General features: G+C 44.3%; 1 protein-coding gene across 27 annotated transcripts in view; it reads right to left on the bottom strand.

The window, feature by feature from the left end:
- The window catches only part of Usp54 (ubiquitin specific peptidase 54), a 98,529-nt gene that overhangs the window by 34,855 nt on the left and 50,733 nt on the right, over positions 1–12,941 (bottom strand). For all 27 annotated transcript variants that reach the window (XR_015638123.1, XR_015638128.1, XR_015638127.1 and 24 more), the window contains 7 exons: positions 9,113–9,247; positions 7,324–7,437; positions 7,134–7,216; positions 5,996–6,101; positions 5,744–5,890; positions 2,859–3,008; positions 362–530 (listed from right to left, as the gene is read on the bottom strand). Coding sequence is in view for 14 of the 27 variants with exons in the window: in XM_087586368.1 (XP_087442494.1) it covers positions 362–530; positions 2,859–3,008; positions 5,744–5,890; positions 5,996–6,101; positions 7,134–7,216; positions 7,324–7,437; positions 9,113–9,247 (904 nt within the window). In the remaining 13 variants the exon portion in view is untranslated. The remainder of the gene's footprint in view (positions 1–361; positions 531–2,858; positions 3,009–5,743; positions 5,891–5,995; positions 6,102–7,133; positions 7,217–7,323; positions 7,438–9,112; positions 9,248–12,941) is intronic.

Below are 12,941 nucleotides of genomic sequence, written 5' to 3'. Positions count from 1 at the left end.
TCATACACATAGAATAAAATTTATCTTTTTCAGAATTTCCTTAAGACACTGTAACACTGCTAATAAGAATCAATAACCTGTAAGAATGTTCAAGGCTACTGAGGCATCCCTTATAATTTCAGTTTAGTATCTCAATGCACACAAACATAGCTGCCTTCTCACGTTTACTTTAGGCCAGCTGATTTGAGCAGCACACTCTGAAAGCACAAGAAAACAAGTCTGATGGGAATCAGCTGCGTGCACACGGGCTGGCCTTTCTCTCTTACTGTAACAGACCCTCTTTCTCCTAGCTCTGTGCTAACCTGTGTATGAGACCCAACCATCGGACTGTATGGAGTAGCGGGAGAGCTGAGCTGCTCACCTGAGTCTTCACTGTCGTAGCATGTCTTGGTGTGTGACAGCAACTGAGCGTGGGGAGGCAGGTCCTGGGCAGACACGGGGGTACCCTGGGGATCTGCATAGAGCAGCAGCAAGGGCTGATAGTGCCCTTTAATGCATTTGGTCACCACGTCCTTCCACTTCGGACCAATCTGAGCCACAAACATGGAACGACATGCATGACGATTAACTTCATAGCCACAATTCAAAACGCAATTCCTTTCCCAAAACAATTCCTTTCCCAAAACAATTCCTTTCCCAAAATAATTCCTTTCCCAAAACAATTCCTTTCCCACCTGGTTCTCTTAGAGTCAGGTAGAAAAAGAGAAAACAAAAAAGATCTGAAGTCTAAACTTAGTGACTTTTTATTGAATCTTTTTTAAAAAACAAACAAACAAAAATGGCATTTAAAATAGTATCAGAGCAAAGAACATGAATGTAAATGGTTTTATTTCTGTGAAACATCAATTCAGTTTGCAAATATACATAAAACCTCAGAAAGACAAACATGCTATATGCAGTCTAAGATGCTTTAGTGATCAACTTCTTTTCACAGACATTAGATTTAAGAGCTCAGCTCCAATTTTCATCTCCACAATTTTCTCCTAAATATTAAAACCACCTTAACAAATTAGAAAGGCAAAATAGGAAGTGTCCTGCAGAGGGCCTTGAAGAAATGATACTCGATTTCTGAGTTCAAACCTGGCAGGACTTAAGCTGTCAGGCTGCCCTGACATGAGGATGGACAATTGGACTTCTCATTCTTGGCCGGGTTACGACTCGGCTATCCCAGAGGAAGAGTATATGGCAGCCATGCAAACAACTCACCAAACCCCAGACTCACCCCGTCCACTTAGACAGCTAGTGTGGTAGTTCAACCACAGCAGACACTTAGTCAACTTGAAGTGAGTTGCCATTATTATAATTGAAGCATAATTTATGTTTTCACATATCAATCTTACTTAATATTTTGAAAGAATACTGTTCAGACTTAAAAAAAAACAAAACTAATGCTCAAATAATTTGTTACCACCTAAAAAAGGAGAATATGGGAGTTGACAAAAGCTTTATTAATGGAAGCTTTTACTTTAAATCTATACTTGGATATGGTGAGCAGTCTTCATTGCTGCCGATTTCATGACTAGCAGCTTCCTAACTGACGCAGACACCTAGAACATTTTATCTATATAATAAAACCAGGTTTCTTATTATAAGATCACTGTAACCCCATTGTTTCATATCTACCCAAAACCATGTTAACGTCTAACGAGTCATTACAGAGAAATGAGGCTTAAAAGATAAATTTGTTTGTTTGTTTGTTTGTTTTTTGAGACAGGCTCTCTCTGTGTAGCCCTGATGTGCTGGAACTCACTCTGTAGAACAGGCTGACCTCGAACTCAGAGATCGCTCGCCTCTACCTCTGCCTCCTGAGTGCTGGGATTCAAGGCGTGCACCAGCACTGCCCAGCCAAGAATAATTTTTAGCAGCCTTGAAACAAAGCATCACCTATGAGTGATGCCAGATTTAAAGTCCTCAATTCTGTGTTAATCATATAATCTAATTAGCTGTGTTACATATTCCACTCAAATCAGCCATTTAACAATGATTTCTCAACTATAAAAACAGACCTAGGGCTGGAGAGATGGCTCAGTGGTTAAGAGCACTAACTGTCTTCCAGAGGTCCTGAGTTCAATTCCCAGCAGCCACATGGTGGCTCAACTATTTGTAATGGGATCTGATGCCCTCCTCTGGTGTGTCTGAAGACAGCTACAGTGTACTCATATACATAAAATAAATAAATCTTAAAAAACAAAACAAAACATAGAACTATATTGAATGCCTAGAGAGGAGACTGAAAAATAATAAAAATATATCCTATTCTTATCTATTATAGAATTGAAAATTAATGCACTTATATTTAGCAGATAAAGGCCAGGTGCAATAGCTCTTACCTATAATTTGGGGGGCTAAGAAAGGAGGACTTCTACAAGTTTGAGGACAGCCTGCAGTACATTGTCAGTTACAGACAAGCCTGGACTATAGATCAGGACCTTAATCCAGAAAAAGAACAAACTGGGAGTTGGAGAGATGGCTCAGCATTTAAGTCTGCTTAATGCTCTCACAGAGGACAGGAGTTCAGTTCCAAACACCCATGCCAGGTGGCTCACAAACACCTGCAACTGCAGACACAGGGAGATCTGACACCTCTGGACTCTGTGGGCACTGGCACTCACATGTACCCACGTAAGTGGGCAAGCACAAATGCACAGACACACACAGAGACACAGGTTTACAAACAATAAAATTAGATCTATTTTTAAAAAAAATAAAAACAACCAATGCATTCACAAAGTATGTGTGCCTTACCAACACTGTAAAGCAACCATTCAAAATTATCAAAATAAAAACTTTAGACAAATAAATGTGATTTTATTTTTATTTCCGTCATCAAATACTTCAAGATCCTGACATATTCCTACCTCCTTGACATGAGCATCATCAAAATACATCCATTTTCGGATCTTGGTTTGAAAGAAGAATGTAGAATAATGCTTGCCATAGTAACAGATCATTCCTACTAAGTACAGCTCCGACTGCTTGGCTCGGTCATCTGTCACTCTGAAAAACAGCTATGGCGAGGAGAGAAAGGGGGAAGACCGTCACACAGTCGACCATCCGCCACACTCCTTCAGCAGACTCCACCACCATTCTCTTCCTTCCCCCCATCCTGAACGAGACCATCGTGTCCCCCTTGCTGGAGCTGCCCCCTCTGTAGTCAGCCTGGCCTCACGCACATGGCCATGCTAAAGCCTCTGCTTCCTGAGTGCTCAGACTGCGGCCATCACTTCCTGAGTGCTCAGACTGCGGCCATGCAGCCAGCCTGGATCTTCCGTCTGCTGCGTTACTGAGACGCTGCCTCATGCAGCCCAGACTGGCTGTGAACTCGGGTACAGCTACAGAAGACTGCACTCCTAACCCTCTCCCTCTGTCCTCTAGTGCTGCATTACAGACGGGTACTCCATGCCCAGTGCCCACCAACATTTCCTAATGATGGTCATAATTTGTTTCCCCCTCAAAGCTGGAATATTTTTACTAGTCCAGATTATTCATTAGAAATGAACTAAAACTGTACCTATTGTGGCACATGCCTATAATCCCAACATGGAGAGGCTGAGGCAGGAGGATTGTATGCCTTAAATTGGCCTGTGCTACATGAAGAGTCAGTATTTTCTTTGAGGCCAAAAGAAATCAGAACAATTTCAAAACAAACAAAACCAGCTGTCAAGTTTCAAATTTTTGCAATTTCTAGGCACTCAGATCAGCCTCAAGTGTTAAGGACATACAAAGACTTGAGTTAAGAGATTCTGACCTAAAAAGTCACATAGTTGAGAAAAAAAAATCAAAATAATTAAGTCCAAACCAGGCATGACACACCTGTAGTTCTTTGTCCTTTATACAAAGGCTAGAGGGAAAGCTAGACTACATTTCCCAGTGTTGTCCATCTGGAGTGTATGAGAGTCTGACTGCCAGCCAGAAAGAATCAGAGTATATAAACTACACTCTTAAGATTTTTAGTGAGCCCAACCTATTCCAGATAGATTCCTTGAGGAGACCCAGAATGTGACCCCAGACGATTCATTTATTCGCAAGAGTGGCAAGAACAGATTCTCCTTAGTCACTGAACTATCCTAGACAGAAACCAGCACAAAGGAAACAGGACTTTCTGGTTCTCCTTGAATGGAAGAAAAACACTGGCTGTCCCTATCTTAGGACGTGGAGCTGATAAGAATGGGACCTACTCCCATTTTTCCCCATTCTCCAAAGTAAATACATTGAAAACACTAAAGTACTAAGTCATCGCTATCTATTTCATTACTCCACATCCTAAGGAGGATTTGTCTTCTACTGTCTATTGTAATGCTAAGTGCCGACCCCCAAGACCTGGAGTCTGCACTCAGCCACTGTAACCCCACCCACCAAGGTAATTCTGATTGGTGAATGAAGATGCTGATGGCCAATAGCTAATCAGAAAAGACAGAATGGGATGTACATTTGTGGGCTTGGGGAAGGGGAAGGACTATGAAGAAGTGGAAGAAGGGGAGGAGGAAGAAGGGGAGGAGGAGATGGTGGGGCAGGAGACGAGGATGGAGAAGTCACCATGGGTTAAGGGTTAAAGAAGCATGGTTCTGAGGGCTGCCCAATTGAAGTTAAGAGAAGCCTTGATGGGACATAGAACAGCAATAACAGGGCTATCAATAGGAGAGCAGTAGATTCTAACAGCCTGGAGGGTAGACAGCTCCCAGCTACTGTGCTGTTTAGAGCTGATTATAGTAACTATAAAGACTGTGAGTGTGTCTTTCATCCAGGAATTCAATAACCAAAGTGGGCTAGAAACCCCAGTGGAATTTAAATAACAGACAAGATTCAAACCTGACAAAATGGTACCCTGGGCTAGCTCAGGCTGGACTCTGCCCTGGTAACACTCAGCACTCCTCAGGAACCTTTCTGTTTGCCTGGAGAAAGCCATTGCATTCCTGTCCATCCCTACAGGCCTCCAGTCTCCAGCGAGGGCACCTCGCTCTCTATTAACAGATCAGAGCTCCATGCCAGTTTCCCAACCTGTTCCAGCTATGGGGCCTCCTCCTGCTGTAACACAACCCCTTAGAACAGGCAGGACTCTCCCACTATTTTTGCTATCTTCTCTGCTCCCGTAGCCCTGGCAACTGCCAGTCTGCCTCTGCTTGCCTTTTCTCTCTGTTCCTCTCTGTCCCAGAGGTAGCCAAGGCAGACTCCCCCAGATGCCTGCCTGCCAGCCCCCTCCCCCATCTACAATAAAAACCATACCCCTCACAAGGGAGTGGCTTTGTTGGTCTCTTTACAGAGTCCTCAGATACAATCACCCTCTCAACAGACAGTGCCTCCTCATTTCCTACTCTTGGGCTCAGGCCAGCAACTTGTTCCGAGTTCTGTTCCCAAGTCAAGGAAGCTTGTTCTTTACCCTTCCTACCTCTCATGTCAGAATACACTTGTTCCTTTAACCCTCCTACCTCTCATGTGGGAATACACTTCTCTACACCACCCTGGTACAAAAATGAGCATCCCATAGAAATTGCTTCTTTTTTTTCGTCACCAGTGTCTGAGTTCTGCCCGTCCTGTTCATCAAGGTCAATTGTGCCACTTTTTCTAAAGGGTTCTACCATCCTCACACAAGTGGTGTGTGAGCATGAGGCTCATGATGAGGCTCATGAATCTGCACACAGAAACACAAGTATCTCTGTCCAAAATGCTCTTCAATTTGTCACACAGAACACACCTCTATGGCCAGTGCTTGAACCACACAAAAGTCAAGGCAATTAATACATACATCACCCAACTTAAGGCAGGTGCCCAGACTGTGGATGACATCCTCTGCCAAGTCGGAATGGTCTGAGTCCCAAACCAGCCCAATCGTGATAATCTGTGGTGCATTCATCAACACACGGCGGATCCGAATTCTCTCCCCACAGTTGCTCTGAAATACATACACAGCACTAGTTCAAACATGCCTACCTGCTCTGCGGCAATGCGACAAGCCAGGGTTCCCCTTCTTGTCCTACATTCCATGGAGCTAACTCACCGGACAGTCCCGCAGGTCCCCCATGGTGCTGGCATTCTGAAGCAGCTCACCAAACATACCCGGTGAAGGTTTCTCCCGCTTTTCCAGCATACAAATGGCCTGGTTACTTCAGACGGGAAAGAGAGGAAGGTGATGGTAGTGGATGTTATTCCAAGTTATGTCCAAACGAAAAGATAAAATCATTCATACCAACCCCTAAGTCACTTCCTGCTTTAAGACAGGACCTCATTGTGTAGTTCTCTCTGCTGTCTTGGAATGTACTCTGTAGACCAGGCAGCCCGGCCTCCAACATATAAAGATACATCAGTCCTTGCCTCCAAAGCACTGGGATTAAAGGTGTGGCATATGTGATTTTTTTATCTGCCCTGTCCTGACTAGCCTCGGTGTCCTGCAAACACAGCCCCCAAATCAGCCCTCAGAATCCCCATTTCTCTTTCCACTTTGCTAGCTACAAATTTGGAAGTTTTGTAAACAGCACAAATTCAGCAATAAGGATATCTGCTATTTGGTGGCCTTCTGTTAAAACCCAACCAACTGAAGGAAAGCCTAACAGTGCAATAAAGGATTCTGTAGGAATGGGCTGGGGAAGGTCGAGGAACAGTTAAAGGCAGTGCCTGTTCTTGCACAGGACTCAGGCTCAGTTCCTAGCACCACATGTGGAGCTCATGCTATCTGCAAGCCAGTCCCAGGAGATCCTCCAGCACTCTCCCTGATCACTGCAGGAACCAGGCATGAGCATAGTGTCCAAACATACATGCAGACAGAACATCCATACACATAATATAAAGATACATAAGTCAGGGCTGGAGAGATGGCTCAGTGGTTAAGAGCACTGACTGCTCTTCCTGAGGTCTTGAGTTCAAATCCCAGCAACCACAGGGTGGCTCACAACCATCTGTAATGAGATCCAATATCCTCTTCTGGTGTGTCTGAAGACAGTGACAGTGTGCTCATATACAATAAATGAATAAATAAATCTTTAAAAAAAATTCATAAGGGGGCTGGGGATTTAGCTCAGCGGTAGAGCGCTTGCCTAGCGAGTGCAAGGCCCTGGGTTCGGTCCCCAGCTCCGAAAAAAAAAAAAAAAAAAAAAAATTCATAAGTCACAAAGAAAAGAAAAGACGTGCATGGAACTCACCAAAGGGAAGTGGTGGAGATGTAGTGCACCATCTGGATGAAGGGCAGTGGGTCAGAGGTGGCACCGCAGCTCGTGCACACACACTGGGCAGAGAGAGGAAGTGAAATCAAGCAGCCAGTCGTGAATTGTTTTGAAACTCTACACCTCAGATAAAATATGCTTCAAGAAAAAGTCCAAGATACAGGTTTACCTGCTCAAACAACGTCATCGCAAACTTCTGGTGGGAAATGCAGTGTGGAGCAGTACATATATCCTCTTTGGTTTCGTCCGCGATATGGAAGTGAATTCTCATCAGGAGGTTTTCCTGACAGGAAAACACAAAAGCACTTAAGTCCCCAACTGGCAGGGGGGAGCAACCCACCAAGACACAGCGACCTTTCTGGAAAGCAGAATTATCTCTAAGTCCCTTTCATCTTTTTTTAAAGAGCAGATAGAAGAAAGTCAGACACATAGATGAAATTAATATACTCCAGGATCATTCAGACTTTAGCAGTTTTCTATGAACTCGGGTTTATATGGAACTCAATGCAATTTCTCCATACACAGCCATGTAACCACCTCCACAATCAAGGCCCTGAAGAGTGGGGCTGAGAGGTGGCTCAGTGGTAAGAGCACATGATGCTCTTCCAGAGGACCTGCCTGCCGTGTTGGATCCCAGCACCCAGTTCCAGGGAATCTGATGCTCTCTTCTGACTTCTGTGGGCATCAAACATGGATGTGGTGCAGAGACAGTGTGTAGGCAAAACACTCCACATACATAAGTTTTTAAATTAATATTTTTTTAAAAGATACAGGAGAATTTCTTCACCGCAGAGCCCTTCCACCCTACTTCTTTATAGCCTCAATGATCGATCTATCTACACTCCTAACTCCCAGCACCCACCAGCCTGCTCCTCCACCCTTACCATTATGTCATTCAGCAATACTGAAGCATACTATAAAATGGTATCACGTAGCACATAACTTTTTGTTTTGAACAGGGTCTCCTGTATCCTAGGCTAACTCTGAATTCACTATGTAGCCTGGGATAACCCTGCATTTCTGATACTCGCGTTTCCGTTTCATGAGTGCTAGAATTACAGCTGTGTGTCACTATGTCCAATTAGTAGACTCAAGGATACAAGCACATTAAGCAAGTACTCTTACCATCTGAGCTACATCCTCAATCCCAGCATATGAACTTTTGATATTATATTTTCATTCAACATTAATCCTCTACAACCCCCTTTTTGATTTCTAAGACGCGACGCCAGTCCTACAAGGACTCTACTGCAAGACCCAATCTTAAAAAGAAATAAACAGAAAAATAAACTCCCTATAAAAACCAGTCAATGGGGCTGGAGAGATGGCTCAGCGGTTAAGAGCACCCAACTGCTCTTCCAGAGGTCATGAGTTCAATTCCCAGCAACCACATGGTGGCTCACAACCATCTGTAAGGAGATCTGATGCCCTCTTCTGGTGTATCTGAAGACAGCTACAGTGTACTTATATATAATAAATAAATAAATCTTTAAAAAAAAAAAAAACCAGTCAATGACCCAACTCTTCTGTACTCTATTCTATTTAACCGACTTCAAAAGGTTATCTGTGGCATTCTGTGCATCGGCACATGCATTTATTTAGCACTTGGAAGGTGGGAGAACAAGGATTAAAGTCACTAGAGCAATGTGTTTACACTGAGCACGATAGTTTCCGCTTAATGTCATTTGAAACAGAGAAGTTCTCCAGAGCAGCGTCACTGGGACAGTATGGTCCTATACTGGATTATTGAATCCAAGGCAGAAAGTGCCCTGAACCTGCAGGGAAGAAAGTCACAACGCCACAGACAACCCACGTTGGAGCAGTAGACTCTCAAATGCCGAGATGGTTGACAAAGCCCCCGTTCCTCTGCAGAGACCAAGGCACGCACGGTAAATAGTCAGTCCTTGATGGAGATGAACTCCTACTCCATGTCAGAGAGGACAAGAAGGGACACTTACAAAGCATTCTGCAGCGTCATCCATAATCCCCAGCTGGAAACGCTGTTCATCCTGGAAAGTCTTCGCCAGAGCACTACGGAGAGTGTCAGAAGGAAGCACTTTTTCACTACTGCACTGGAACTGCTTAAAGATGCCCTGCAGGGGAGAGGAGCAACAAGAGGGAAAGCACAAATGAGTTATCGAGCTTCTGAACATCCCAGTCACTACTGCACTGGAACTGCTTAAAGATGCCCTGCAGGGGGAGGAGCAACAAGGGAAAGCACAAATGAGTTATCGAGCTTCTGAACATCCCAGTCACTACTGCACTGGAACTGCTTAAAGATGCCCTGCAGGGAGAGGAGCAACAAGAGGGAAAGCACAAATGAGTTATTGAGCTTCTGAACATCCCAGTCACTACTGCACTGGAACTGCTTAAAGATGCCCTGCAGGGAGAGGAGCAACAAGAGGGAAAGCACAAATGAGTTATCGAGCTTCTGAACATCCCAGTCACTACTGCACTGGAACTGCTTAAAGATGCCCTGCAGGGGGAGGAGCAACAAGGGAAAGCACAAATGAGTTATCGAGCTTCTGAACATCCCAGTCACTACTGCACTGGAACTGGTTAAAGATGCCCTGCAGGGGAGAGGAGCAACAAGGGAAAGCACAAATGAGTTATCGAGCTTCTGAACATCCCAGTCACTACTGCACTGGAACTGCTTAAAGATGCCCTGCAGGGGGAGGAGCAACAAGGGAAAGCACAAATGAGTTATCGAGCTTCTGAACATCCCAGTCACTACTGCACTGGAACTGGTTAAAGATGCCCTGCAGGGGAGAGGAGCAACAAGGGAAAGCACAAATGAGTTATCGAGCTTCTGAACATCCCAGTCACTACTGCACTGGAACTGGTTAAAGATGCCCTGCAGGGGGAGGAGCAACAAGAGGGAAAGCACAAATGAGTTATCGAGCTTCTGAACATCCCAGTCACTACTGCACTGGAACTGCTTAAAGATGCCCTGCAGGGAGAGGAGCAACAAGGGAAAGCACAAATGAGTTATCGAGCTTCTGAACATCCCAGTCACTACTGCACTGGAACTGCTTAAAGATGCCCTGCAGGGAGAGGAGCAACAAGAGGGAAAGCACAAATGAGTTATTGAGCTTCTGAACATCCCAGTCACTACTGCACTGGAACTGCTTAAAGATGCCCTGCAGGGAGAGGAGCAACAAGAGGAAGCACAAATGAGTTATTGAGCTTCGGAACATCCCAGTCACTACTGCACTGGAACTGCTTAAAGATGCCCTGCAGGGAGAGGAGCAACAAGAGAAAGCACAAATGAGTTATTGAGCTTCTGAACATCCCAGTCACTACTGCACTGGAACTGCTTAAAGATGCCCTGCAGGGAGAGGAGCAACAAGAGAAAGCACAAATGAGTTATTGAGCTTCGGAACATCCCAGTCACTACTGCACTGGAACTGCTTAAAGATGCCCTGCAGGGAGAGGAGCAACAAGGGAAAGCACAAATGAGTTATTGAGCTTCGGAACATCCCAGTCTACCTTCCTTATGCTGAGAGTCATGGAGACAGGATGTAGGCAGCTAGTAATTCAGGAAGTAATGGCTAGAAATCGGGATGAGGCGAGCACCTCTGCTGTAGAGCTTGCATCTGATGTCACGCTATCAAGAGCACACTAAGAGAGCCAGCCCACTGTCACACAGTGACGTAATGTCATGTGGTTACAACACTTCCTACAAGGCAGAAAAGCAGATGCTTCTAGAAGAATGCTACACGCAAATGAATTGACAATTGTTCTTTGGGAAGCATCCTCTTATGAAACTTAACCCTGTATTTTTGAGATAATAGAAGATTCCCAAACTTATAAAGAATATAGCAAGTCAGGTATTGTGTCCATAATCCCAGCACCTACGAGGCCGAGGCAGAAGGATCAAGACTCTGAAACCAATTGGGTGTGGGGGGTGGGCACGCCTCTACTCACCACACACACTCCTTCAGTTACACAACAAGAAGAAAAAACAAAGCGGGAGCAAGGTGGAGGAGGAAGAAGAAACAGCAATGGAAAGCTGTGTGACACACACACACACACACACACACACACAGAGAGAGAGAGAGAGAGAGAGAGAGAGAGAGAGAGAGAGAGAGAGAGAATTGCACTCCATTAGGTTTACTTCCAGTTACTTCCTTGTGGTTCATAGGTCAAAAACCCTTGAAATTTATGATTGACCTCCTGGTCTCAGAACTCACCTCCTGTCAATCATACTTCTACACTCAGGTATCTTCAAACTTCACATTGCTCACCTCCTCATCTGCCGTGCACTGTCCTCTTCACTGGGTGGCTGTTAACTATCTCTTCATAAGATTTAATTTTTATTGTTTTTTATCATGCTCGAGCATGGGTATGTCGATGGATATGTACAGTGGAGGCCAAAGGTTTTAGAGGATTGATGCTGGAGTTACAGGCAATTGTAAGACACCTGGAATAGGTTAAAGGAGCTAACTGAACTCAGGTCCCCTAGAAGAACCACTGAGCCATCTTTTCAACCCAATGGCAACGATTTGATTGAACCATGTCTCCAAGGAAATACATGGTATGTTGAAAATAGTAATCAAATGATTTTTTCAAATGAAATAAAATTTTAAAAAATTAAAAATAAAAAGTTGATTAGCTTGCCTACCATGCACGAAGTCCATGGTTAGATCCTCAGCACTGCAGAGAGCAGGCATAGTCGGCAACGCATACCTATAGCCCCACTCTAGACAGGCAGGCGGGAGGGTCAGAAACTCAAGGGAGTCCTTGACTAAGAGCAAGTTTAAGGTCAGAATAGGCCACTTAAGACTGCCTCAAAAAAAAAAAAAAAAAAAAAAAAAAAAAGGTAATAGAATCAAATGTCATCCTTCTGTTGAAAATCCTCCAAAGATTTCCCGTCAAACAGGCAGTAAATGCCAAAGTGAAAATGCTGTATGTTACTTGGCCAACTCTGCTAATTCTGACTCATCACTCCAGCCATATGGGCCTCCAACTATGTCCCACAACTACTATGCATGTTTACACCAGGAACTCTGTACTTGTACTCCTTACTTGAGTTACTTTTTCTCTCGTTGTGCAACTTGATCACTTGGATCCTACAAAACTTATCTAAGTTCCACTTCTCAGCATATCAACTCTAGATCAACCACTTAAATTGCCAGCTCTATACCAGGCGTGCACACCCGTAATCCCAGCACCCTGGAAGCAGAGGCAGGCAGATCCCTGAGTCTGAGGCCAGCCTGGTCTAAAGAGTGAGTCCCACGGGGCTGGAGAGGTGGCTCAGCGGTTTCGGTTTAAGTGTACAGCTGCTCTTCCAGAGGACTTGGGTTCAATTCCCAGCACCCACTTGGCAGCACATAACTCTCTGCAGCTCCAATTTCAGGGCGTCTGGGGCCTTCACACACAGGCAAACTACCAATGCACAGAAAACAAAAATAAATAAATCTTTAAAAAAGAGGGGGAAGAAGAGGAAGAAGGAGAAGAGAGTGAGTGAGTGAGCTCCAGGGCAGCCAGAGGCTACACAAAGAAATCCCAACTTGAAGAACAAAAAGACAGACTAAACAGAAGCTCTCCTCTCCTCTCCTACCTCTTCACATTGCCTATGTTTTACTCTAGCACTTAATATTAACACATTGCTTACTTTGGCTATTGTCCACCTCTAGTTCCTAGAATATACAAATGAGAAAAAATAAGCTTTGCTCTTTTATTGCTTGATATATTCTCATGGCCTAAAATAACACTATTATATAAAAGGCAACAGAAATACAAGTTTTAAGTAACTGAATCAATCAATCATGTGATATGGGTAGA

This window comes from Rattus norvegicus, chromosome 15 (assembly GCF_021556685.1).
Source record: "Rattus norvegicus strain SHRSP/BbbUtx chromosome 15, alternate assembly SHRSP_T2T, whole genome shotgun sequence".
In the NCBI taxonomy this organism is placed as follows: domain Eukaryota; kingdom Metazoa; phylum Chordata; class Mammalia; order Rodentia; family Muridae; genus Rattus; species Rattus norvegicus.
Note: the sequence above shows the minus strand (reverse complement) of the source record. Positions and strands in the feature narration are given on the sequence as shown.